Source organism: Rhinatrema bivittatum, chromosome 2 (assembly GCF_901001135.1).
Source record: "Rhinatrema bivittatum chromosome 2, aRhiBiv1.1, whole genome shotgun sequence".
Taxonomy (NCBI): domain Eukaryota; kingdom Metazoa; phylum Chordata; class Amphibia; order Gymnophiona; family Rhinatrematidae; genus Rhinatrema; species Rhinatrema bivittatum.
In genome coordinates this window covers 71,195,288-71,222,746 of record NC_042616.1, presented here as the reverse complement: position 1 = coordinate 71,222,746, position 27,459 = coordinate 71,195,288, and the positions used below count along the sequence as shown (strand labels likewise).

At 46.6% G+C, this 27,459-nt stretch overlaps 1 protein-coding gene across 6 annotated transcripts in view; it reads right to left on the bottom strand.

The window, feature by feature from the left end:
* The window catches only part of CCDC13 (coiled-coil domain containing 13), a 110,650-nt gene that overhangs the window by 67,501 nt on the left and 15,690 nt on the right, over positions 1-27,459 (bottom strand). For all 6 annotated transcript variants that reach the window (XR_003854449.1, XR_003854450.1, XR_003854451.1 and 3 more), the window contains exons 6-7: positions 19,229-19,345; positions 10,146-10,250 (exon numbers count right to left, since the gene is read on the bottom strand). Coding sequence is in view for 3 of the 6 variants with exons in the window: in XM_029588327.1 (XP_029444187.1) it covers positions 10,146-10,250; positions 19,229-19,345 (222 nt within the window). In the remaining 3 variants the exon portion in view is untranslated. The remainder of the gene's footprint in view (positions 1-10,145; positions 10,251-19,228; positions 19,346-27,459) is intronic.

Here is a 27,459-nt window from a genome sequence, read left to right as displayed (position 1 = left end):
CCTTGGTGCAGGCACCAGCATCAGTGTTGGCCCCAGCATCGGTGAGGGTACCAGCATCAGTGAAGGCACCGTAACAGAGGGAGGCACTGGCACCAGTGGCAGGAGCACAGGCTCCCTGACACAAAAAGAACATTCCACCGCCAGGCATACCCAACGTTCAAGCTCTGCCTCAAAAGCCCCCGATGAAAGGGCAGGCTGAGAGGGGAGGAGTGAGGCCAGCTTCTCCTCGGGATGCCAAGGAGGATCTGCGCCCAACACTGGAATCGGTGTGGACAGCCTCGGGCCACCAGACATGAAGGGGCAAGGCCTCATCTCGCCATGGCCACTTCAGTGGCAAGGCGGCAAGCGCAGAGGCCAACCCGAGCCCCGCAATGCGTGAGGATGGAGAATGATGGCGGTGCTTCTGAGGTCTTCCATGTTTTCCTGACGCCGAGGATGAGGATGATGGGACTTAGAAGAAACCAACACAGGCTGATCTCCGGTGCCCTCCTCACCTGAAGGGATGAAGATGAGTGATTCCCCCTGGTCCTTGGGTGTTGATGGCATCAATGTCAGAGTGGAAGGATCAGACTTCCCCGATCCAAAAATCTTCTCCATCTTGTCCAGCCGGGCACGGCGGCCCTTTGGGGTCATCTGAACACACAATTTGCAGCCCCGGTCTTCATGCAATGCCCCCGACACAGGATGCACATTTCATGTGGATCCATTAAGGACACAGTCCTTGGGCACTGGGGGCACCGATGGAAGCCCGAGGCCGCCATGAGGCACGCAGAAGACCGCAAGGATACGACAACTGGTGGACACCCAGGAAGAGGAAAAAAGAAAAAAAACTCACCAACTGATGACAAGTCAACAGGGAACCGGGGAGAGATGGAGGGAGGAAGAAAAGTGAAAAAAAGAACATACTTGGAGTGTTTCCTGCAAAAAAGAGCACAAGCTCCAGAACCGCGAGACGGTAGCTCCGCAGAAAAGAAGAGACTGAAGACAGACCCCTCATGGATGCATGGATAGTGGCATGCTGGGCAAGCTCAGTATGTCAGTCAAAGTTTCTAGAAAGTTTTCCGTGCTGGGCTCCATCTGATGTTGTCACCCACATGTGAGAACTACTATGCTGCTTGTCCTAGAGAACACCTTCATTGCCACCACTTTTTAGCCAGCTAAATTGTGTTTGGGTAAGAATTTGCTAGACAAAATTTAGCTAGTTAGTGGGGCAAAATATTCAAATCTCAGGTTTTGTCTGGCTAACTACAAAAGTTTCTATTCTAATAAGCACAAACGTGCTAATGTGTGGTGCCTTGGACTAGCTGTGCCAGAGGTTGGAAACAAGAGAGATGCAAAAACTTCACATATGCATTTGAGATTGATAATCAAATGGTCTGTCCAGGGAACATTTAGATTTACCCAGACAAAGCCCAAAGATTTGACAATATTCCCAGCTCTCCAGTGGAATTTTGTCCAGGGAAATCATTATCTGCACAAAATTTACCCAGGTACAAAAAAGGCAAATTGGTGGGGCATTCCCCAGGCAGGCTTTCACTTTGTCCAGGCAGCACTGATATTCAGCACTACCTAGACAAAAGTTAGCCAAGTTAGACTGGTCGAAAAAAAAAAAACCCTATTCTAAAGTTACCTGGATAATTCAGCAGAACACTTGCAGTTTGGCCTATGCAAAGAATGCTAGAGAACTTCTGCTAACTGGAGACAAAGGAAAGATTCAGAAGATAGAAAAAGTGATCTTTATGTTGCCACCTGGTTCAGTATAAAAAACATTCCAAAAAAAGGAAGTTCAATTCAATCCCAATTATTCACAAGGATCAAAATAGAACAGAGATGAATGTTCACTCGTATATTGTAATACTAAACATTTCACGGCTGAAAAGGTTTTCTACAACAGTGTCTTTAATTCAGCCACTAAATGCCAAAACCAATCTTTTGAGTCATCCTAGTCAGGTAAAGATGCCTCCATCAGACCTCTGAAACCACCTTCTCATAAAATGGTATCACACTTAAAAAGTGTGTGCATTACTTATGCAAGTTTACCCCTGGATCCCTTACCGTGATCTCCACCAGTGAGGTCATGTGACTAAGCTAAAAGGAGTAAAGTGTCATACATACACCCTCGCACCTCAATAGATGATGCCTGAAGTTAGCATGGGGCACATTTAAAACTAATCGGAGAAAGTTCTTTTTTACTCAGCGCACAATTAAACTCTGGAATTTGTTGCCAGAGGATGTGGTTAGTGCAGTTAGTATAGCTGTGTTTAAAAAAGGATTGGATAAGTTCTTGGAGGAGAAGTCCATTACCTGCTATTAAGTTCACTTAGAGAATAGCCACTGCCATTAGCAATGGTAACATGGAATAGACTTAGTTTTTGGGTACTTGCCAGGTTCTTATGGCCTGGATTGGCCACTGTTGGAAACAGGATGCTGGGCTTGATGGACCCTTGGTCTGACCCAGTATGGCATTTTCTTATGTTCTTAGAGAACAACAAGAAGCTATCTGCAAGGTCACTGCCATTACCTCAAAGGCTTGCTTAAGGATAGCCTCAATTCTTTTATCTTGAGCATCCTTCAAAGCCGCTCCCCTTGCAATAGGAATAATAGTTCACATGATAAAGACACAGACAAGCGCATCCACCTACAGAAAACGCAATTGCCCTCTTACAACCGGATCCAGAGGGTACAATCCAGCCATGACTCATCCCCTTTTAAAATTTGATTCCGGGGCACCCCTTTCAAGATCAATTAATTCTTGAATAGTCTCCATAATAGGAAAGAAACAAGAGGCTTTACGAAATGAAACCAGACTGGGATTTTTCTATGGCTCAGACATGGATTCAGCCCCAGGTACTTACAGCATCTTCAATATCTGGGAAATGAGATCTGGTAACTCATCTCTATGAAAGAATTGCAACATAGTTTTATAAGGTTCCAATCCCGGAGGAATCTCCCTATCATCCAGGGAATAAGGATCGGCCTCATCAGCCATGCCACTGGATCCCTATTGAGAAAACTGGCTTCAGGTGTACTCCAACACTTACCTGCAGCACCAGGCTCGCAGGACTTCACTGTCTGTGACTGGATAAGGTTGGCCGGGGCCGAGGACTGCACCTGAAGAAAAGCCTACAGTCCTTGAAAAACTTCCAGCCAAGAAAAAGCTGAAGGGGGCAGGTGTTCTGAGCTCACTGAACTACCTTCCCCTGCTGATGAACCAGTTAGGGGAGCCCCAAAATCAGGCAACCCTTCTGGCAAGTTTTTCTCCATTCCCGCACCAGGCTGGGAAGAACCGGCCTTAGTAAAATCAGAGCGGTGTAATTCCTCCTGAGCCTCTAGACAGCGCTGACACAAGTTAGAAGGAACGCCAGGCTGAGATGCCCTAATATGAAACACCACAAACAGGGAAAGGCACTTAGGTTTCCTTCACTATAGGTGCCATCTGATAAGGCTCACAATACTGTGCCAAAACAAGCACCCAACTTGAATTCCAACAGGACGCTTAGGGAATGCGCATAAAAACAAGCATGTTCGTGCATATGAGAGTAAAAAAGATGCATGCGTGCATGCACAATTTGGGCACCCTGGTAAGCACTCCTTTGCTCCTAACTGCCGAACTAGGCGCCCTGCTAGGCGCTCAACTAGGTGCACAACCACAATGCACAACAGGTAGCACAGTCAGGCGTACAAGTCACAATCCGACAGAGCTGAAGAGGGCAGTATACGGCGTACAAAAAGCGCGCAAAGGTGACTCTGCACCCTACCATGCGGCGAACCAGCAGAGCCTCGGAGTGAGGCCTAGCCGCAAGGACTGCTCAACCCACCAGGCTGCCAACCCCCCCCCCCCCCCCCAATCACCACCGAATGCACGAACGGCCATCAGATCACTCGCTGAGCATGGAGACCAGAAAGGGAGGAGGGAAGGAATCCCTAATCAACTCCTCTTCTCTTGTCAATCAATTTTAAAAAAACTTTACCTGAGCTCAGCCCATCCTGGCTGAATAAAAGCACAGTCTCTGACTGCAGGGAGAGAGGGTAAATACCTTCACTGCCGCACTCGGCTTCCTGCACCTGCTTGCCTTTGAGCTGGGGTTTTGTTTTTTTGTTAACATCTAAGTCCACGCCTGCTCAAAAGCCAGCTACTGGACCAAGGCACTCATCTGAAGGACTATGGAATTACCTCAGGAATTCTCAACTGAGGGAAGGAGATTAAGGTATCACCACTAGAGAGCGAAGCAAATTAATCTCCTTCTTCTTTTCTCCTAAACTTTAAAGCAATCCTCAGTAGAAAGATGCACATCCACCATCTGCTGGAGACGGAGAATACTGGCAGGCTGATATCACTGCAGGGGTATATATACTGTGATGTCAGCTTTGCTCTGTCTCCATCTGCTGGTAGAGGTGCATAACACACTGGTTCTGGATTCATCTGTCTAGGCCAGAGCTTTCCAAACTGTGTGTCGGGACACGTTAGTGTGTCGCCTGCAGTGTGCAGGTGTGTCGCGCAAGCCCGGTCAACTCTGATGCGAGTTTGGGCTTTTTTTTTTCTAGAGATTCACTTTTTTTCAGTTTATGGGTTGCTTATTATTGGGTGATTTTTGCTGTCAATCGCGTTTTTTTGGGGGGCTTGGTGGGTTGAACGAGCCCAGCCATCCTTGCATTGGCTGCTGCTGCCGATGAGACCTGGCCATGAGGAGTACTGACTGCAAGCAGCAGTATCTGGTGATCATGGAAGGGAGTGAAGCACTTAACTGGCAACAATCAAAAAGACGAGGTACATGAGTGTGGGGGCCAGACATGTGCTGGGGGGAGAGAGATGAGTGAGTGGGGGGCAAACGTGCTGGGGGGACAGACATGTGCTTGAGGGGGAGAGATATGAGTGTGTGGGGGCCAGCCATGTGCTGGGGGGAGGAGAGAGATGAGTGTGTGGGGGACAGACAATTTGTTTTATTATTGTTTCTCATAAATTATAACAATAACATGAATCTTGGAATATATATTTTAATATAAATTTAAGGTTTTCATGAGATAGGTTGTGTCGTGAAACATTTTATTTATGTATATATTTAAGGAAACATACATAAATGTTTCCTTAAATATGAACGAAATATGTTCGTTCGTTTTAACCTTTAACCTCTGGTTTACTAGTAGACTGAATTACCGTGTCGTGAAATTATGTTTGTCTAAAAAGTGTGTCACCAACATGAAAAGTTTGGAAAGCTCTGGTCTAGGCGCTAAGAAAATTACCATTAGCAGCAGATAAGTTTACCAATATTTAAGTTTCAAGAGTGTATGTCAGCAATTCAGTCTTGGTTATTCTAGCACAAATTATTGCTGAATGCTAAAAAGACTTATTCTTCAAGTTAGTCATAGTCCTATGACTGGACCTTTGGAAATTAGGTTTGAAGATACTATTATTCCCATAACATCTGAGACATGGGAGTAGATCTGGATGTCAAGATGACACTGAAGCCTTATATTAAATCATTAGTGATATAATGAAGATCTTGGTTCAGGACTTTGGTTCATTCAGCTAGTCCCAGAGTCCTTAGCTGTCTGCTTCAAACTGAATCTGCTGGGATACAGTGAACCTTTGACTGACCTCAGACTCAAGAATTTGGAAGATATCTGGGAGACTTGTAGGCTCTGTAAAGCCTATAATTAAAAGCCATAAGGTTATCAATAGCAGATAGCTGAGCCATAATACAAGCTTGGTTCTCACAGATTCCTATCTCGACTGACAGAAGCCAGGTGAACTGAAGATTCCCTGAGGTCACAGCTTTAATTAAAGGCCTGAAACCAGCAACAGAACACAGATCTATCTATTTACAAAACACAGAAGATCAGAAGAAAACAGAATACATCAAAGTAATGCTAAGACAAAGGAACTTTTAAGGTGGGAGGAGGTTTCTCAGGCTAGGGAAGGTCAGTTTATTACACTGTCATATTGAGTAAAGGATCCTCTCACAAGCATTTTCAATGTATGGTTTGAAAACTATAAAATAACAGCTTTCACAAGAGACTGGAAGACACAGTAATGCTCTGCCTATCTTGAAGGTTTGGCATCTGTGCTTCCAAGGATATGAAATATTAAATTTATATTTGTTCTAATTAAATTCTGTGTCATATCCTTGTGTGAAAAACGTGCGGACAAGCGTCTTATTGAAGTCTAATATTTAGACATTAGCTAGGGCATCATTCTTAAAATTGCAAACTAACCACCACTTGAAACCTTTATTAGCTCCCACAGATTTTCACTTGGTGGTCCAAGCTTTAGTGCTTTCTTACTAGACTACTGCAATGCCCTGTTCAGAGGATTACCCAAAAATTGTCTTTGTGTTTTGCAGTTTATACTGAATGGGGTAGCAAGGGTCATCACCGGAGTTAAATATTTGGATCACATCTCTCCAGTGCTACGTGCTTTGCATTGGCTGCCCGTCAAAAAAAAGGCTTTAATTTAAGCTGCTAACAGTTTTTAAGTCATTGCTTGAAGCAAATTTGTCATTGGTGGACTTGGTTGTTTCTTATATCCCAGCTAGGACATTGCATACTAAAATTCAAAATTATCTCAGAATACCTTCTGCGTCACGAGCGTTCTCTGAAATTAGCCCACTTATCTGGAATCAACTGCCCCCAAATGTAAGAGCATATGAAGATTTTAAAGTATTCAGGAAGCAACTTAAGGCTAGTTTTTTCAAGCAGATATATCCTGGCTGATTTAATTTTGTGTTGTTTGATTTATGATTGTCATGTTTTTCCAGATAATTTATAAATATATTGAAAAGCATCAGTCCAAGTACAGAACTCTGAGGCACTCCATTGTTTACCTTTTTCCATTAAGAAAATTGACCATTTAACCTTACCCTCCATTTCCTGTCTTTTAACCAGTGTGCACTCCATGATAGGACATTGTCTCCTATCCCATAACTTTTTAATTTTCTTAGAAGCCTCTCACGAGGGACTTTGTCAAACATCTTCTGAAAATCCAAATACACTACATCTACCGGTTCACCTTTACCCACATGTTTATTTACCCCTACAAAAAAATGTAGATTTGCGAGGCAAGACTTCCCTTGGGTAAATCCATGATGGCTGTGTTCCTTTAAACAATGTCTTTCTGTATGTTCTGTGATTTTGTTCTTTAGAATAGTTTCCACTATTTTCCCCTGCACTGAAGTCAGGCCCACCAGCCTATAGTTTACCAGACCACCTCTGGAGCCCCTTTTAAATATTGGGGTTACTTTGGCCACCCTCCAGTTTCAGGTACAATGGACAATTTTAATGATAGATTACAGATTTTTACTAATAGATCTGAAATTTCATTTTTGAGTTCTTTCAGAACCCTGGGGTGTATGCCATCCGGTTCAGGTGATTTGCTACTCTTCAGTTTGTCAATCTGCCTAGTACATCATCCAGATTCACCATGTTTTGGTTGAATTCATCCAAATCATCTCCCTTGATAACCAGATAAATTTATTCCAGTAATTTTAAGACAGGTATTTTTACATCAGATTTATCCAACTAAATTAGCTGTTCGTGTTGAATATCAGCCCTCATTGGTTAAAATGTAACTACACCCTCAGTACGTCACTGTCACGGCTTGCACAGTGTCATTTATCCATCTAAATTTTGTCTTGCTAATGAGTTACCTGAACAAAATTTAATCAGAAATATTCAAGTCTTAGGTTTTGTCCAGGTAACTGAAGAAGTTATCCAGATAAACTCTTTGAATATCATCCTCACTGCTTTTTTCCCCCATCAACACAAAATGGGAGAAAGATCTCAATAAATCAAGCTCATAGAATGTATGAAGAATCAATCTGTATAGATCACTGCTATAGATCACTGTATAGATCACTGTGGGGGAGTGACCATGACCCTTGCTCTGCCCTGGCTCCAGTAATGTTCCCAGTCCAGGGCAAGGATGCTGCTGCTGACTTTGGCTTCAAAAGCATAAAGTAAGCTCAGAATCAAGGCAAGTGCTAGCTTTTTTGCTGCCCTGTGTGAACAATTATTGTGCTGCTCCCCCCATTTTAGTCCGTCTCTTTCTCGGGCCACCAAAAAAGCCCAGCTCCTTCCAGTGACCTAAAAACTTTAAAAACTGTCATCCACCACCCTCCATGTCTTCACCCCCTCCCCTGGAACCCATTGCTGATGCAAGAGTATTAAGTGCCCTAGGCAAACCTTATTCCCGTGGCACCACCCCCACCCCCACCCCCATCCATGCACACAGTTAAGAATTATGCATTTATAACAGATTTTATAAGAAAAGGAATAGTCAAAGCACAGTCTTCTGAGATAAACATATCACAACATGTAGCTTATATTTATATGTACTACTATGGTATTAGGGTTATTGTAATGCATGTTAGGTGTGGGCACCCACAGAAAGCCATGAGTAAATTACAATTAAAATATATAACAAACCTACCCACACCAAACAGCACTAACTTCCAGCACTTAAAAAGTAACAAGTTTACGATTGAAAAAGCAACACTGCATATATTGCATCAGGCCCTAAAAGACCAATACACCTTCTATTAGAAAAACAGAACAAACCAAGCTGCTATAAATTCCTTCTCTTTAGTAGAAGACCTGCATGTGTGACAGAGGAGAAAACACAGGCAGACCCTCACCAAATATAGAAAAATAGAAACCATAAAATATAATAGAAACATGCAAGCAAAAACTGAACTGGAAATCGCTACGTCAGACTTTGTATGCAGTGCAACAATGGAAAAACAGAACTATCATCAATCCTCAGCCATTAAACAATAAAATCAAGAAATATAATAAATATATTTCATAATAGTAAAAACATATTAAGAAAAAGAATATTTCAAAACAGCTGATGAATGGAAGATCCAATAATTAAAATATACAATTTGTTTTAAATTTCCCAAACATCTTTAAAATATTTCAAAACAGCAAATAACACAGCAAATAGTCACTCTGAGATTGTCATGGATTAGTGGGAGAGGGATACACAAACTTTCTCTTCCCTCTCTCATAGATATACTCTCCCTCTCCCACACACATACACAGAAGTGAAGAAGAGGAGGACTCTGAGCTGCCAAAAGAGAGGGAGCCGCTGTGTGTCTGAAACTTGTGTGTATGTGTGTGTCTGAACATCATAGCATGTGTGTATGAGAGGAAGTGTGTTTGTGTGTGCCTGAGCGTAAGTGTGTGTGTGCGTGTATCTGAGAGAGGGAATATATGTATGTGTCTGTGTATGAGAGAGAGAGAGAGGGAAATGGTTTGAGTATGTGCATGTAAGGGAGTATGTGTATGTGTATGTTTTTTTGAGGATGTGTGTGGCAGAGGGTAAGTGTGCAAGTAAGAAGGAACATGTGCATGTGAACGTGTAAGTGCGAGCGTGTGTGTGTGTGTGTGTGTGTGAGAGAGGCTGAGAACTGCCTCCTGGTCTTTTCTTCTGGCTGCGCTGCTGACTGGAAATCGCTGGGTGCCCGGGGGCTCTCTCTTCTCAGCCGCACAGCAGACTGACAACGCCGGGCAGCTCTGCTGCAACTCTCTTCTCAGCCACCCAGAAGTTTTTCAACTGCTGGGTGGCCCCCAGGGCTCTCTCTTCTTGGCTGTGCGGCAGGTTGACAATCGCCAGGCGACTTCATGGCTTTGTCATCTCGGCTGCGTGGCAGGTTGAGAACTGCCAGGCAGCCACAGAACCACTGGGTAGCTTTGCGGCATTAGCGTCTTCAGGCCACCTGGTGGGTTTGTGCCAGATGGGCGGTGGTCTCTTTCTCATCTCCGGCGTTTAACATTTCAGGCCAGTGTCAGTGGCATTCTTTCATTTTGGCTGCCAGCCCCGCAGCTTTCTTTTCATTTTGGGCCCTGGTGCCTCCCAGGCTGCCGCCCACTTCAGGCCGCCGCCCTGTGCAAGAGCACGGCTTGCACAGTGGGTTGCAGCAGCCCTGCTCCGAATGTTAGGAAGAATATGGAGTTTGAAACGGACATCACTTCTATCTTGTAGAAAAAACATGACAGGCATGCACAATATAATAAATAATAACTAGCTTGAACACAATGATACAGCAAACAAATCATTGCATTTTGGGATACAAGTTCAGCTGTGAATGCTGGAAAGCTTACCCAAACTGCTCAGAGGTATGGAGCTATGCTCCTCAGTAACTTACCCTGCTTTGTAATGCAAGAATTTGCTGAGCCCGCCCACGCCATGTGCCAGAAGAGCTCAGCAGTTGCTGAATGCTCACATCTTCACCAAATTCACTGGCCAAAACCTGGAAGAGGCCCAAGAACAGCAGCTCTGAGACTAGATTCAGAATGTGGTTGATACACATTTATAGTTCATGTCACCCTTTACAGCTGACCGAGGGCTCGTTTGGCATGTTGATATCACCAGCACTAAGACAGAGCTTTTCCTGAATGCCTACTGCTTACATTAAAGATTCTGCTTATGTGGTATTGATGTCAGCAGGTCAACCAGGAGCCGCAGTGAACAACTATATAAGGAACAAAAAGAAAATGAAAACTGATACTAAATAAATAAAATGTTTCTCCTGAGATAATTGCTTCTAAACCATCAAGAAAGCAAAAAGACAATTTTCTAACATGATAATAGTCACGTTTGTAATCTTATTATATGTCTACAATGAATGCAGCCCCCACTCCCATGCCAGTCTTTTTTTTTTTTTTTTTTTTTGGAGTGGGGTGGTTCTTGGGGATCATGAAAGTATTGAGAGGCATATGGTTCTTGCCTGCTAATTTGCATTCCTTGAGTCCCCCAGAGCAGTCCAGATGCATGGGGTTTTTTTCACCTACCAGCAGATGGAAACAGAAGAAAAGCTTTTTCTGTACCAGTAGTATATTAGACAGTGTGTCACCTGCAGTCACTCAGTATGATCTGTACCCAAGCTAATGATAATGACAACCATTCCAACCCCCAAATGAGCAGGGGAAACCCCAACAGAAGAACATCGTCACAAAAGGAAAGCTGAATAGTAAACAAGGCAAGCTCTGACTTATTTACACACAAAAAAAGAGTGGCCTTCCAAAATCCAGGGCAGGATACTGGATTGATCCGTGCGACTCCAGGAACTAAAGTTAGCATGTAAGAACCAATTTTCCTTTCTTTATTGCCCCCCAAATCGACTGATAAATAGGACGTACCCAAGTTCCCCTAACCTGGGCAAAACCCTGAAAGAACTGCTCGCAACAGAATCTTGTCAATCTGGAGCCTGAACATTACGCTGATAATTCTTGGAAAAAGAGTTTAACAAAGATCATGTCGCATCCCGGCAGATTTCCTGCAGCGATACTAGCTGACATTCAGCCCAGGACACAGCCTGAGCCCTAGTGGAATGAGTCCAAAGTCCCTCAGAAAATGTGATTCCTTTGCCTTTGTAAGCAGAAGCAAAAGCTTCCTTTATCCATCAGGAAAACGATCACTTTCAATGCCTTCTCCCTCTTGTTTCAACCTGCAAAGAGCACAGATGATCCATTCTACAAAAAACATTGATACCTCCAAACAGCTCAAGAGGACCTTACACGCATCCAGTAAATGACAATCCCTGGCATGTGAAGGTGACAATCCCAAATTACCAAATTAAAGCAATTCTATAGCTTAACTCAAAAGATAAAAAGAAACAGAGTCCACGCTTGGCAAAAAGAGGATACTGAGCAAAGGGATAACCCAATCTCTGAGAACCGAAGGAAAGGATCCCTACAAACTACGCCTGTGGCTCTGAGACACACCGTGCTGGACAGATCACTACCAAAAAGACCCACTTCACGGTGATGTCCTTTAATGGCACTCTCCGCAATTGATTAAAGGGCACTTTACTCAAAGCTCAGAAGACCACATTAAAGTTCCATTGAGGCACCACCTGCCTAACTCGTGGACACAAATGCTTCACCCCTTTGAGAAACTACACAATGTCTGGGTGATACACGAGGGAAGAGCTATGAACTCACCCCCTGAAAACAGGCCAATGCCGCCACTTGCACCCGAAAAAACTCAGGGCCAGCCCTTTTTGAAGATCTTTATTCAAAAAGGCAAAATTCAGAGGAATAGAGGCTTCAAGCGGGCAACGTCTGCCTCTACATCCCTGGTGTCAATCACCTTCTACACCAGCACTAGAGCTAAAGAAATGGAGTGTTTCCTCATCTGAAGCAAAGTTGCAATAAACTCACCCTAATATCCCTTTAATCGCAAGCAGTTCCACTGAAAAGTTAGGCAAGAAGACAAACGATCTACCTGATGCTAGAAAATTGGGCCCTGATGCAGCAACCTGGGAAGACATTGACCATTGCCTGGTTTATCAGGTCTGCAAACCGAGACCACTGAGGGCACTCTGGAACCACCAAGATCACCATTTCATGATGAAACTATACGCCTGAGGACTCTGCTTATCGGTGGCCAAGGGGGAAACATATACAGCAAGACCTCTTGTGGCCAGGGCTGGGAAGAGCCTCTAACCCTACTGCTCCGAGTCTTGGCATTTGCTCTCAATGCCACTATTTTTATTTATTGAAAAATGTTTATATACTGCCTTTACAATGACTTTGTCGAAATGGTTTACAATTATAAAATATAAATATGAAATCAACAAAATAAAAAGGAAGAGAAAATTACAAAAAATTTTGTTAATATAAAACAAATAAAATAAAATTATTATACCTTACATAACAGGAAAAAGAGAGCATGTGCCTTAAAGTACTAAAGAAAACCTCCAGAAAGCCAAATGTAATTTAATGTTAAAGTTTTTCAAGTTTCTGAGATATTGTAAGCTAATTGAAAGAGATATGTTTTGAGTGCTTTTTTAAATTGCTTTCTATTGGGTATTTGGCGGAGTGTGTCGGGTGTAGAGTTCCAGAGGAGCGGGCCTGTCACTGAAAAAGCATGCTTTCTTGTGTAATGTAGTCTGACAGATTTTGGTGAAGGGATTTCTAGCAGATTTCTTGATAGTGACCTTAGATGCCTAGCAGATTGATAGATACGAAGGGTAGAACATAGCCAAGTAGTAGAAGGATTATATATTAACGCATGGATCATAGTTAGAATTTTATAGTGTATTCTTGATCTGATGGGAAGCCAATGAAGAGATTGAAGTACTGGTGATATGTGATTTTGAATAGATGTGCCTATTAAAATACGTGCAGCTGAGTTGTGAATTAATTGAAGTGGATGCAAATTGGAATCTGATAGATGTAGAAGAAGAGAATTACAATAATCCAATCCAGAGAAGATTAAGGCTTGAAGAACCGTTCGGAAATCTTGAGGAAAGAGCAACGGACGAAATCTTTTTAGTACATGAATTTTAAAGAATGATTTTTTTGTAATAGCTGATATATGTTGTGACATGGATAAATCTGAATTGATAATAACGCCTAGATTGGTGGCATATAGTTATAGGCACAGAGACTCCATTTAGGAGCAAATGAGATGGGGGACCAATATTAGAATCAGAAATAGAGGCGAGATAAACCAGTTCCATTTTCGAGGTATTCAATTTTAACAGATTGTGCATTATGTATTAATGGTGTTAAAATATAGAGTAATTGTTGCTAACATAGAGGACCAGGAATTATTAAATGGTACAAAGAATTAGATGTCGTCCGCATACATTTTAAACTAGACATTTAGTGATGATAAGATGTTACACAGCGGGAGTAAGTAAATATTAAACAGCAGTGGGGATAAAGAGGAACCTTGGGGGACACCCGATGAAATGATGTAATGTTCGGACGAATTAGTCCCTACGTTAATCTGTTGTTTTCAATTAGATAGGAAAGAAGAGAACCAGTTGAGTACCTTGTCAGTTATACCTATTGCTTGTAATCCAGATACTAGAATCTTATGATCTAAAGTGTCGAATGCTGCTAAAATATCCAAGAAGACAATAATATAATCAGTATAATTGTCAAATCCTCGAATTAAGGAATCAAATAAGGCAAGTAAAAAAGTCTCCGTGGAATGTCCCTTGCGGAAGCCGTGTTGACTAGCATGTAATATATCGCAGTCTGTTAAGAAATCTGTTAGTTGATGAAGTACAATTGACTCAATGAGTTTAGCTAAAGAAGTTAAGGAAGCTACTGGCCTAAAGTTACTCACATCATTATGATCTTTAGTTTTATTCTTTATTATAGGACAGATGGACATATATTTTAAACTATCTGGAAAGATCCCAGAGTCTAGTGACTGACTGACAAGGGCACAGAGAAAAGAGCCAGCATGAGCTCCTAGTACTTTGAAAAATGGACCTGAGCAAGGATTTTGCGGTGAATTGGAAATGTTTTGGTTTTGTATTACTGAAAGTATAGTATTTTTTGTAACTTGGCTAAATTCCGACCAACTGGGATAGGGCAAATGATGAAATTCATTTGAAATGTTGTCAACTTTTTCTAAGTCTACCTGAGGCACTCCCCACCTCACATGGATGCGGGACATTGCCTCGCTTGAAAACTTCCACTCTCCAGCCTCAAGAGACACCAACAGAATCAGGAGGTGCCTTTCCTCTGTCGACGACCACTATCCCTGAGCTGTTTTGACCCTAACAAACTGTCATCTGTCCTACTAACACCCAATATGGGATCTCCAGGCCCACATCCTCTTAAAAATGTCCCATGAGAGCCACCAGGACAGACTCAATCTGACCTCTCCAGGAAAGGGCAAACTGAGCCCGAAATCCTCCCAACTGAGGGTTCCAGCATGACAGTAGCACCCTCTGAAGCAGGTGAATATGCACAAACACCCAGGGTACCAGACCTAGTGTAGACACCTTGGAGCCAAGAACCTGCAAGTAGTCCTAAGATCTGGGACTCCTGAGGTGTAGGAACTGCCAAATCTGGTCCTGTAACTTGACCATCCTCTGCAAAGTGAGAAATACTTTTCTCACCTTGGCCTCGAACCGCACATCTAGTATTCCAAGAATTGTGAAGGAAACCAGGCGATTCTTTGCTATATTTACCACACCCCCCAGGGATTGTAACACCTGTAATCCCCACTATACTGATCGTTGTCAAACCTTCCAAGATTTTGTCCAAACAAGACAGTTGTCCAGGATGTACCAGAATGTCCTCCCTGCACAGGGCTGACACCATGACCACCATCACCTTGGTAAACATGCAAGATACCATAGGGAGACTAAAGGGAAGAGCTTGAACTGAAAATGGTTCCCCCAGCACCATCAATCTGAGGAAACTTTGGTGTGCTTCCTAAATGGAAACATGCAAATAAGCCTCTATAAAATCTAGGAATACCAAGAACTTTGATGTTCTCTCCAGATTGGGATGTGAAGATAGACTTCTGTAAGATCTAAAGACCACACAAATTCTACTTTCTGGACCACAGCCGACAAGTTTGCATCCAAAAATGAGGTACCCCGTAAGGATGCATTTACCTTTCTGCAGTCCAGAACAGGTCGATACATGCCTTTTTTTGTTTTGGTACCACAAGGTATGTGGCATATCTGCCTGGAGTCTTCCAGGACTAGATTCACCATCCTTAACAGAAGAAGCCAGTCTAACGTGGACTAAACTGTGGCCCTTTGGTACCTTTGAGGCACTCAAAGAGACCATAAAAGCTTCACGCTCCATATGAAAAAATGCTAAGCCATAGCCCTCCGAAATGACAGATAATACCCACTGATCCATTATCTTGGACCATTTTTTATGAAGCCTCTCCCTGCTGAGCAATGCCTCCCCTAGCAGTGGAGAACATCTGAGGCATGGAGCAGGTCAATCTGTCAGTTATCTGAATCATAGGAAACACAAAATGGCCACCATTCCTGCTCTGCTGGCCTCCCTGGCAGAGCATGCTCAGAGCCCAGCTACAGCTTAGCCACATCCGCTCTCCTCGATTCTGTGATCCGGGAGGGGGCCCTCCTCCCACGGTCTCCTCCAGGGTAAAGGTTGGGCAGAGCACCACACAGCAAACTTAAATAATAAACCTGCTCCACACACAGTTCCCTCTCCGTGATCAGGAATCCTTGTGCTAAGCAGCCTGCACTGCAGCCAGTATGGCCGCTCCTCCACCTTGCTGAGGCCTCTCATGGAATGGCTTGCCTTATTAACTTTTTTTTAAAACCTCTTAAAGGGCCAAACACCCCATGGTAAATAAAATTATTATAACTTCAAAAAATGGATTGTACAGCAAATTGTAAGTGCAAGATCACATACAGGACTGTATTTATGTCAGGACCTTGTGACGTCAGTTTCTTACATGCAAGGTCATTTCTTAAAAGTCCAGTTCCCTGCTTTTAGGTCTCTTGCAGGCCGATATAGCAATCTGCAGAAGTCACAGTGAGAATGGCCAGATACCGCGGTGACTTCTGCATCTAGAAGTTAGCAAGAATGCTCTTGCTTGTTTGCAAAGAAACTTAACTACGCCCTATTTTTCATGCAATATTTAGCTTATGCTAAACCACTAATGAACTGATCTGCATGATTTCTAAACTCATTAACAACTTGCTTAAGTTTTACAAACAGGTTAGAAAAAGAAAAATAGTGTGCACAAAAAAATATCATCAAATAAAGCGTGCATTTTTTGCAAACGCAATACATGCACTATTTGCTGATTCTGCACATATCGCACTAGCGAACCCATTCATACCTTACTACATCAACCCCTTTGTTGATTCTAAATTTTTAGTTTACTATTTACATATTTTGCTAATTACCGCTCGAAGTGGTTTACATCAAAATAAAAAAATAATAAACAGCCATGCAATTACACATCAATCCCCTCATCCTCTCCTCTTTCTACCTGGTTTTTATGAGTGCATCCCATCAGTTAAAGATCATGAGAATTAATTGAAAGGATTGTGCATTTAGCATCCTACACTAAATGAGGCAGAAAGGAAAATGAAGCTTCAGATTAGTTCAAAGAAGCCAGGAGGCCAATATTTAAAAAAAAAAAAAAAAAGAGAATCTAAATTAGGTTCCTAATTTTAGGCAAAACTAGGATCCTGAAAATTCACCTATAATTAAGGACCTAAAAGGTAGTCTCTAAAATTTTGGCCTCTAAGGGGGCCGATGCACTATAAAGTGCAGAAAGCGGGCACCGAAAAGTCAGCGCCTGCTTTCCTAATGTGCGCATGGCGGCCGCAAGGGGGCCGCCGTGCAATACCCAAATTAGGAGGTCGCGTAGCAAGGAGGCGCTAGGGTCGCTTACACGACCTTACCACCTTCCTTGCTACCGCGACCCCGCCGCGGCTGCCGGTTATTGCATCAGCCCCTAAGATAGGTGCCTAGTGCTGAAAATCAGTGCTAAGCGCCTAGCTTCCGTGCCCCACCTTGCCTGACCCCACCCTTGTATCCATTCACTTTTTAGGCTCCTAAATATAGGAACCTAGCGAAACAGGGAGCCTAAATGAGAGCATTCTGAACTCATACATTTTCAAAAGGGCCAGTTTAGGAGCCTAATTCCCACAGTTAAGTAGCTAAACCCTCTGTAAATTGACTCCCATGCATTTATGATGGATGCAGTCCTCTTTGATGTGCAGTGTTGTTAATAAACAAACCCAGCAAGCCCAAATGTGCAAAGAGGAGGAGAAAATTGATTTTCCACCTACATACATGTGACACTTCCCTATCTCTTTTATAGCAGACTTTGTTAACCGACTATAAATATAAATTAGTTTTCCCTTCCAAAACATCGATTTTTTTAAAAAAAATTTATTTTTCCTCTTTGATTCTTGTGACGCTGACTCACAGAAATTCTTCTGAAGAAATATGATGACTAAAGCAGGAGCAAATTTTTTTATCTTCTTGCCCTTAGCTTCAGCTGACATCCCGGTCAGAGAATGCTCAGAGCACGTCATCTCCCCAACTGAAGATGCCAACGATGTCACTAGAACCAAACTACATATAGGAAAAGGGATAATGTGGCTCATGCTCACTTTAATGAAACTAGCATGAGCAAGAGTTTGTAGAAAAAAAGCCACTCAAATGGCGTCCCCGTGACTCTTCTGAGATACGCAAGTTCTTTCCACTAAGTTTTTTCAAAATATAGGCTCCATCTATTCTTAATTCACTCAAGTCAGGAAGCGCTTTCCACTGGAAATTTTTCTAAGCCACAAATTTGGGTGAATCGGATCGCAAGAAGACAACTGCCGTCACTGGAATAAGAGGTCTCAGGTCAGACTGTAACAAGGTCACCTTGAGACGTACATGTAAGGTATCCAAGTCAGAGAGGAAGAGCTGGGATTTGAATGCACTCCCTATGCAGCTGGCCTGAAAGGCCTTTGGTGGTGAGAGCTGGTGATTTACGTCTTTCTGGGAAATACTGGACCTTTCTTACCTCTGCTACAGCGGTTTGAATCAGGGAAGAAATTATGGGGTAGATTTTTAAAAACGGCGCGTTCGCGTACTTTTGTTCGCACTCCAGTCGCAAACAAAAGTACGCTGGATTTTAGTAGATACGCGCGTAGCCGCGCGTATCTGCTAAAATCCAGGATCGGCGCGCGCAAGGCTGCCGATTTTGGGCAGCCGGCGCGTGCCGAGCCGCGCAGCCTGCCTCCATTCCCTCCGAGGCCGCTCCGAAATCGGAGCGGCCTCGGAGGGAACTCTCTTTCGCCCTCCCCTCACCTTCCCCTCCCTTCCTCTACCTAACCCACCCCCCCGGCCCTATCTAAACCCCCCCTACCTTTGTCCGCGGATTTACGCCTCCCGGAGGGAGAAGTAAATCCGCGCGCGCCAGCAGGCCGCTGGCGCGCCGAGACGCAACCCGGGGGCGGTTCCGGAGGGCGCAGCCACGCCCCCGGACCGCCCCGGGCCGAAACCATGCCCCCGGGCCCCCCCCCGAAACGCCTCGTCCCACCCCCAAAACGCCGCGTCGATCGGCCCCGCCCCTGACAAAAAACCCCGGGACTTACGCGAGTCCCGGGGCTCTGCGCGCGCCGGCAGGCCTATGGAAAATAGGCGCGCCGGCGCGCAAGGCCCTGCTCGCGTAAATCCGGGCGGATTTATGCGAGCAGGGCTTTTAAAATCCGCCCCTATGGGAGCACTGAGATTCCTTTATGATTCTTGGCCAGCATTCGGAATTTTACTGGACAGCAAAAAAAAAAAATGCACCAGCATTCCTTCTGAAACAGAGGAATAACAACTCATACTGAACAGGGATACTATTCACAGAGATGTTTGGGACTTTTTTTTTTTTTTTTTTTAATTTAGAAGAAAGGAACAGCTCCATACCTTCAGACATAAATGAAAACTATCCTTGAATGGACTGGTAACGCAGCGTTATTTCACTCAGTACCTTTTGTGCTATCTTCAGGTCCTGCTTGGTGGCCTGGATCTGATTGCGATATTCAGACATCTTTAAGCTGGCCGCTGACAATTTATCTTGCAAAGCTTTCAACTCTGGGTTTTCAGGCTTTAAAGAAAAATATCAGCAAATATTCAATTTAAAAAAAAAAAAAATAAAACTGCAGACGATGCATAGTTTCCTGTCCATGAGGACAGAGTAGCGAGCCACCCTGTTACAAATTTATGTCACCAGCTTTTTTCTGACAGAACGAAACAGATGCATTCCCTAGTACAATGATGCAAACCCCAGTCCTCGAGTGCCACAAGCAGGCAGATTTTCAGCATATCCTCAATGAATATGCATGAGATAGATTTGCATACAATGGAGGCAGTGCATGCAAATCTCTCTCATACATATTCATCGTAGATATCCTGAAAACCTGGCTAGGGTTTGGGTGGCTGGAGATTTCATTATGAAATCCCCACACTTGCTTTACACCAGTTTACCTCATGTACTTTGAACCTGTTAAGTATGCGGAGTAAAGACTCCCACAGCCCTGGCCCGCCACAGGTTTTTAAAGGGGAAACTCCACAGGGAGCTTTCCTTTGACTGTCTGCTTGCAGGTCTGTGAGTATACAGTACTCGTGGGCCTGCAAGCATCGCGGGGAGGCTAAAAATTGGTCTCTCTGGGAGTAATTTTGTAACACACGTAACAGCTTTGGAAACTGTAGAATACAAAAAGAAATAAGAAAGCCAGCAAACATGCACACAACCTTCCCTAAATTTCAGTGAATTTACGTTTGTATGCTTGCTTTGAAACTTGCCCCACCAAAACTACCCACACACAATTATACCTGCTAAAATGTACCTAAAAACGTCTCCAGAAAATTTGGGTTTCTAGTTTTGAAAGTGAACGCATGTGCAGAAGTGCAAACCCCTCGCCAACCCAGCCCTGGGGACGCCTCCACTCAATCCAAGTTACCGTACGGGCCTACGGGAACCACACATAAAAGTTTACCTGCATATCAGGAAGGGAAGTTTATAATGAGCCATTTCCATAGGCAAAGCCCTGTTTTACCCACTAAAATGCCTTTAAAAATTACCCTCTGTATGTGCAGTTACAGACTGCCATTCTGATTCTGCAGCCATTGCCATTCACCCTAAGTCACAGTTTCCTGTGACTTAGGGTGAATGGCAACGGCTGCAGAATCATAGGAAACCATTCACTCACCCTCCTTGTTCTCCCACCTGCTGCGCGCTTCATGTGCAGCTCCGTGCTCGCTAGGTGAGCCGGGCGGCATGGGCTCTAACTCCCAGGTCTTGTCACAAACTGGGAGACCTGGGAAGTATTGCCAGCACAGAGCTGCTGGTACAAGAAGAAAGAGCCAAACAGTGCTGACATGACTGCTGGGGCTTTGGACTGACAAGAGACATGAAGATGGGAGGGAGATAAAAGATAGGAAAGAGATAAAGCAGGAGAAAGAATGAATGGAAGAGGACGAAAGGGAGGAGAGAATACAGGAAGAGGCAGGAAGATAAAACTATCATACTTGGGAAGGGAAAAACAGATCATAGAGAAAGAGAAAGAAAAATGAATGGCAATTTAAAAGCAACAAAATTGAAAAAGACAGACAGGAGAAATTGAAAAAGGAAAGACATTTTAAAAATAAATTAAGAATACCCGACAACATTTTTTTAAACCAAAATAATTTAATTTAAAAATTTGCCAGAATTGGCTGTGTGCACATGTAAATTTGCCATAGAGGAACTCCAGAACTGTGTGGCAGAATTTTCAATCTCTTGCTGCCACAGGAAACTTTGAGCCACAATCTAAAGAATATGCTAGAACACTTTTAATAGTGACATTTATACACAGAAGATAGGGAGACTTCAGCAGGCACAACTGATCATAAAGGGGGCAACTTTCAAAGCTTCCCATACTGTTTCAAAGTCCTTTCCCCTGGGTTTTGCACCAATTTTCAAAAGGGAAAGTCCAAGCATATTTTCCCTTTGAAAATTGTCCCAGGGAAAAAAAAGTGCCTGCAGAGATTGGCACCCATTTCTCCTGCAGGTGCTTTTGACCTTGAAAAAATTGCACACAGATTTGAAAATACAATCTGTGTGCGTTGTTTCCCTCCGCAAACCTAAATGCCCCAGGAACTATAGGAAAATTAGTTTCTTACCTGATAATTTTCGTTCCTGTAGTACCAAGGATCAGTCCAGGACACCTGGGTTGTGACTCCGCACCAGTAGATGGAGACAGACTAAAACTTGTGGGCGGAGCCATATATGCCCCTGTGCCAGTCACAGCCCCTCAGTCATACGGAATGTCAAAGTAGAACATAACCAGAGAACCAAACTAGCTATTTAACCATAAAACGGGGAAGAACACCCCTACTGGAAATAGACTCCCCAAACGAGAGAGCGAACAAGCGGAACAGATTAATTTAAAACCATGAGCGGACTCTCCATTACTTCAGCGCAGCACTGCGGGCGGGATCCTGGACTGATCCTTGGTACTACAGGAACGAAAATTATCAGGTAAGAAACTAATTTTCCTTTCCCTGTACGTACCAGGATCAGTCCAGGACACCTGGGATGTACCAGAGCAAACTTACTGAGGGTGGGAAGCAGAGAGTCCCGCTCGGAGAATCCTCTCTCCAAAACCCCCGGGATCGGTAGCCCTGCCATCCAACCTGTAATGCCTGATAAAGGTATGCCACGATTTCCAGGTAGCCGCCCTGCAAATCTCTTGAGGCGACACCTGCGAAGCTTCCGCCCAAGACGTTGCTTGAGAACGAGTCGAGTGAGCCCTCAGGCCCACGGGAAGTGGCTTTCCACGCATCAAGTAGGCCGCGCCAATGGCCTCTTTGATCCAACGGCCGATCGTAGCGCGAGACGCTGCGGCCCCATTCTTTGGACCAGAGAACAGGACAAACGGATGATCCGTGATCCGAAACGGATTAGTGACCTCCAGATACCGAAGGAGGGCTCTCCGCACGTCTAGCTTCCGTAAGTCCCTTGCTTCCGGAACCGAGGACGCCCCACCCGCGAAACGGGCAGCTCCACCGATTGATTCACATGAAAAGACGACACAACTTTCGGAAGAAGGAAGGAACCGTCCGCAGAGAAACACCGGTATCAGAAATATGCAAGAAAGGTTCCCTACAGGACAGGGCCTGTAGCTCGGAGACACGCCGCGCCGAAGCAATTGCCACCAAGAACGCCGTTTTTAAAGTGAGATCCTTAAGCGTTACGCGTTTCAAGGGCTCAAACGGTGCCGCACAGAGAGCGGAGAGAACCCAATTGAGGTTCCAAGCCGGACAAGGGAGCCGTAATGGAGGGCGAAGAAGCTTAGCCCCCCCGAAGGAAACGAGAAACATCCGGATGAAACGCCAGGTACGCACCCCGGACCTTACCTCGCAAACAACCAAGCGCCGCTACCTGAACCCGTAGGGAACTGCACGCTAGACCCTTGGCCAGCCCTGCCTGGAGGAACGCCAGAGTGTCGGAAACTGAAGCCGAAGTGGGGTCCACCCCACGCTGCACGCACCATTCCTCAAAGACCACCCAGACACGGACAGAAGCCAGAAAAGTCGACTGTTTCCTGGAACGCAGCACCGTAGCCACCACCGCATCATGCCGCGAGACAGAAGTGATCCGCATCCTCCAAACAGACGGGGCCCTGGCGGAGTAGGCCCGCCATTCCTTGGAGCCGAAGGGGCGCCGTTACATCCAGCTGGACCAGGTCTGCGAACCACGGCCGGCACGGCCACTCCGGTGCCACCAAGATCACGTTGGCCGGGTGCAACTCTATGCGCCGAAGAATCTTGCCGATCATCGGCCACGGGGGAAACACGTAGAGCAACACGTCCGTCAGGGAAGCACCAACGCATCGACGCCTTCTGCCCCCCGTCCTCGACGTCGGCTGTAAAGTCGCGGAGCCTTCGCATTGTGCCACGTGGCCATCAGGTCCATGTGGGGCACCCCCCCACGTGTCGCAAATGAGCCGCCTGAACGTTGTCGACTCCCGCAATGTGAGATGCTGCTATGTTGCTGAGATGCAGCTCCGACCAGGCCATCAAGCGTTGAGCTTCCTCCGCCACCTGGGGGCTCCTTGTCCCGCCCTGGCGGTTAATGTAAGCCACGGTGGTCGCATTGTCCGACAACACCCGGACTGCCTTTCCTCGCAGCAAGGGCAGGAAGCGTTGTAAAGCCAGACGGACCACTCTGGTCTCTAGGCGATTGATAGACCATTGGGCTTGCGACACTGACCATTTGCCCTGGACCGAACTCCCTAGGCAGACCACCCCCCAGCCGGAGAGGCTGGCGTCCATGGTGACCACTGTCCAGCCGGGTACCAGAAGGGAGACTCCCGAAGACAGATGACTGGAATCCAGCCACCACAGCAGGCTGGACCTCGCGTGTCCCGCTAGAGGAAGCGGTAGGCAGAAGTCCTCCGAGACCGGCTTCCAGCGGGCCAGCAACGAAGCCTGTAATGGTCGCAGGTGAGCAAACGCCCAGGGGACCAGCGCCAGCGTGGGAGCCATAGATCCAAGGACCGTACCAGCGGTCGACAGTAAACGCCGTACCTGAGACTGCAGTTTGCATACCCGGTCGTGTGACAGGAACACCTTGCCTTGCTTCGTGTCGAACATCGCTCCTAGATATTCCAAGGTCTGCGTGGGTGCCAGATGACTTTTGCTGAAGTTGACCACCCATCCTAGGGACTGCAGGAGATGGAGAACCCTGTCCACTGCCAACCGACACTGATTCTCAGACTTCGCCCGAATCAGCCAATCGTCCAGATAAGGATGGACCAGGAGACCTTCCCGGCGCAACTGCGCTGCCACCACCACCATCACCTTCGTGAATGTATGGGGAGCCTTTGCGAGCCGAAACGGGAGCGCCCGAAACTGGTAATGCCGTCCCAGAATGCAGAACCTGAGGAAGCTTTGGAACGCCGGCTGAATGCCTATGTGAAGATACGCCTCCGTGAGATCCAGGGAGGCCAGGAACTCGCCGGGCCTTACCGCGGCGATGACCGACCGAATCGTCTCCATTTTGAAGTGCGGAACGCGCAGGCATCGGTTTACCCCCTTGAGATCCAGGATTGGTCTGTACGAGCCGTCTTTCTTTGGGACGATGAAGTAAATGGAGTAACGGCCCCTGCCGTGCTGGCTGACCAGGACGGGGGAAATGGCTCCCAAGCTTCTAAGCGTCGGATGGTGCCTAGCACCTCTTCTCGGGGGCCTTGCAGGGTGAGACAAGAAACTTGTCCGCCGGAGTGCGAACAAAATCTAACGCGTAGCCGTGTCTTACCACGCTGAGGACCCACTGGTCCGACGTCACATCGGCCCATCTCCCGAAAAGGACATCAACCGCGCCCCGACGTTGGGAACGGAGTGCAGGGGCTGCGGCGGGAGATGGGCCGACCACTCTTCATTGTGACGACATGGGCCCCGTAATCGCAAGGGGACCTCCTTGCCTCCCGAAACGCTTTCCCCGAAAGGACCGTTGCTGCCACTGCGAAGTACGGGAGGAAGCAGACCTATATGCATGCCCGGACGACCTTTGAGGGCGCGACTTCCTGGGACCCCGAAAGCGGGACCTAGCCGAAAAGAAGACCGCGCCCTGGATCTATCCTCGGGCAGCCTAAAAAACCCTGTTTTCCCCCAGGGAAACCATCAAGTCATCCAACTCTTTGCCAAACAGCAACTTGCCTTTGAACGGTAGCGCCCCGAGGGGAGCCTTGGAGGAGCCGTCTGCTGCCCAGTTGCGTAGCCACAGGAGTCTGCGCGCCGAAACCGCAGCCACCATGGATCTCGCCGAGGTACGTAGCAGATCGTGGAGCGCATCTGCGCCATATGCTATTGCTGCTTCCAACCTATCCGCCTGCGCTGCCTCGCCAGCAGTAAGATCCGCATTGGCCTGGAGAACTTGGGCCCAGCGCAAGCTAGCTCTCATAGTGAAATTCGTACATATGGCCGCTCGAATACCCAGCGCGGAAACCTCGAAAATCTTCGTAAGCTGCACTTCCAGCTTCCTGTCCTGAAGATCTCTGAGGGCTGTCGCACCCGTGACAGGAATAGTGGATCTCTTTGTTACTGCAGACACCGCCGAATCCACCTTGGGGAGCTTAAGAAGGTCCAGCGCATCCTCCGGGAGCGGGTAAAGCTTGTCCATGGCTTTGCTGACCTTCGGCCCCAATTCCGGGGTGTCCCATTCCCGGAATAGGATGTCCGTAGAAGAAAAATGAAACGGAAAAAGCCACTACAGGGCCCGTGAGGCCTAACCGGACCGGATCCATGTGCGCCTCCTGCTGAACCGCTACCGGAGGTGCTTCAATTCCCAGTTCCTGGGGGATGGCCGGAATTAGGGGAGGCAGTTCCTCCCTGCGGAAAAGCCGGACCACCTTGGGATCGTCTCCCTCCGCTGCTTGTGATGCCTTTCCTTCTCCGGATGGAGCGGATCCGTCCCCTGCCACCTCATCGGCCCCTTTAGGGGCTCTTCAGGGGAATCAGTGTCCACCCCCGTGGAGGAATCCGGGTCCGCCTCCTGTGGGACGCCACGCGGAGGCCGTTTCCCCCTGGAAGCACTCGGGGGCACATCCGTAATCCCCGAGGGTCTGTTGGACTTCTTCGGCGGTGGAGCCCTGCGGGACTCCCTCCGGCCGCGCTTGCTCTTACTTTTCTTACACTTCAGGACTTTGCGCAGCAAAAACGCAAAGTCCTCAGAAAACGAGCTGGAAACAGAATCAGCCTCAGCTGGGCTCCCCGGGGACCCCGGGTCCCCCGAGGGACTCCCCCCCGCCGGGCCCCGCTGAGGAGACAGCGCGGGAGGCAAGGCCGCAGGCCCTGCCGCTTCCCACGCCATTTCGCGGCCCGTGGCTAAAATGGCCGCCACTCCCGCGCTGAGCGGGAAACAATCCTGGGGCCTTTCCATCGCGCCCCCCCCCGCTCGGCGGCGGTCGCGCGGGCCGTACTCGAGCCCCCCGAGACGCCCCGGACGAACCTTCATCGCCCGGGATACCGGAAGCGCATAGGCCGTCGCGCGAGAGACGCGCGCGTGCGCCGAGCCGCAGGCCCAGCAAGCGGAGCCGCGATGCAGGCCGGCGAAAAAGGCGCGAAGACGGCCGTCAAAGGAAATCAAAAATAATAAAAGTCGCGCGAAACGGCCTCCCCCCTGTCAGCGGCGCCCCCCCTAGAGCGGCGACGCAAGGAACAGAGAGCAGGCACAAAACAAAAGACAAACTTTTTTTTTTTTTTTTTTTAAACAACAAAACGCCTGTCGCTGTCCGCGGTCCTGGAGCCCTAGTCCAGCAGGGGTGAGTGAACCGGGCTCCCCGGTGTCACCCCTGACGCTGCTACTTAGAAAAAGCCGGGTCCTCGACCCTAGCAGCGGCCTCAACCGGGGGGGGATAGTCCCCTCAGGACCTCTCAACCCCCCCGGGAGGTAGGGCAGACGGACGTCAGCGACAATTTGGCAAAAATTCCAATTAAAAGACACTAAAGCCTAAACTGGCCTAAACCAAAAGAAAACCAACCCTGACGGAGTACCAGAATCAGGGCAGGGAGGAGCTGTGACCGGACCTGCACCATCTACTGGAGACAGAGTAAGACTGAGGGGCTGTGACTGGCACAGGGGCATATATGGCTCCGCCCACAAGTTTTAGTCTGTCTCCATCTACTGGTGCGGAGTCACAACCCAGGTGTCCTGGACTGATCCTGGTACGTACAGGGAACTAGTTTTTATCTGGCTAAAAGCACACAGATTGTCAATGCTGGGCAATTTTCAGATAGTCTATTTGCCCAGGCGAAAAGTTTTTGAAAATTGCCCTCAAAAGTCATAGGTAGGTCCAGTGGAAAACTGCACTTCCCCATCTCCATCCCCCCCATCCCCCAAAAAAAGAGGAGACGCTACAGTTTTTAGGCCTTTGAATTTCCAGAGTATTCACACATTTTCATGATTTTTAAAAAGGTCTTTGCTGCAGCTTTCTTTGATCAAGGTTCTCTGTGTCTATGGAGCTGGGCAGACACTTGGGGAGAGTTAAATGAGCAGGCACAGCAGAAATACGAAAGGTAGGAGAGCCGGGGGGAGAAGGTGCTAAATGTTTCAGGGAAGTTGGAACCCTAGATGGCACTTTTCAAAAGTGATTTCAACAGGTAAATGAATGTTACCTGTGGAAAAAAATCCCATTCAAAATTGCCTGCTCTCAGCCCTCCTTCCCCTCCCCCCCA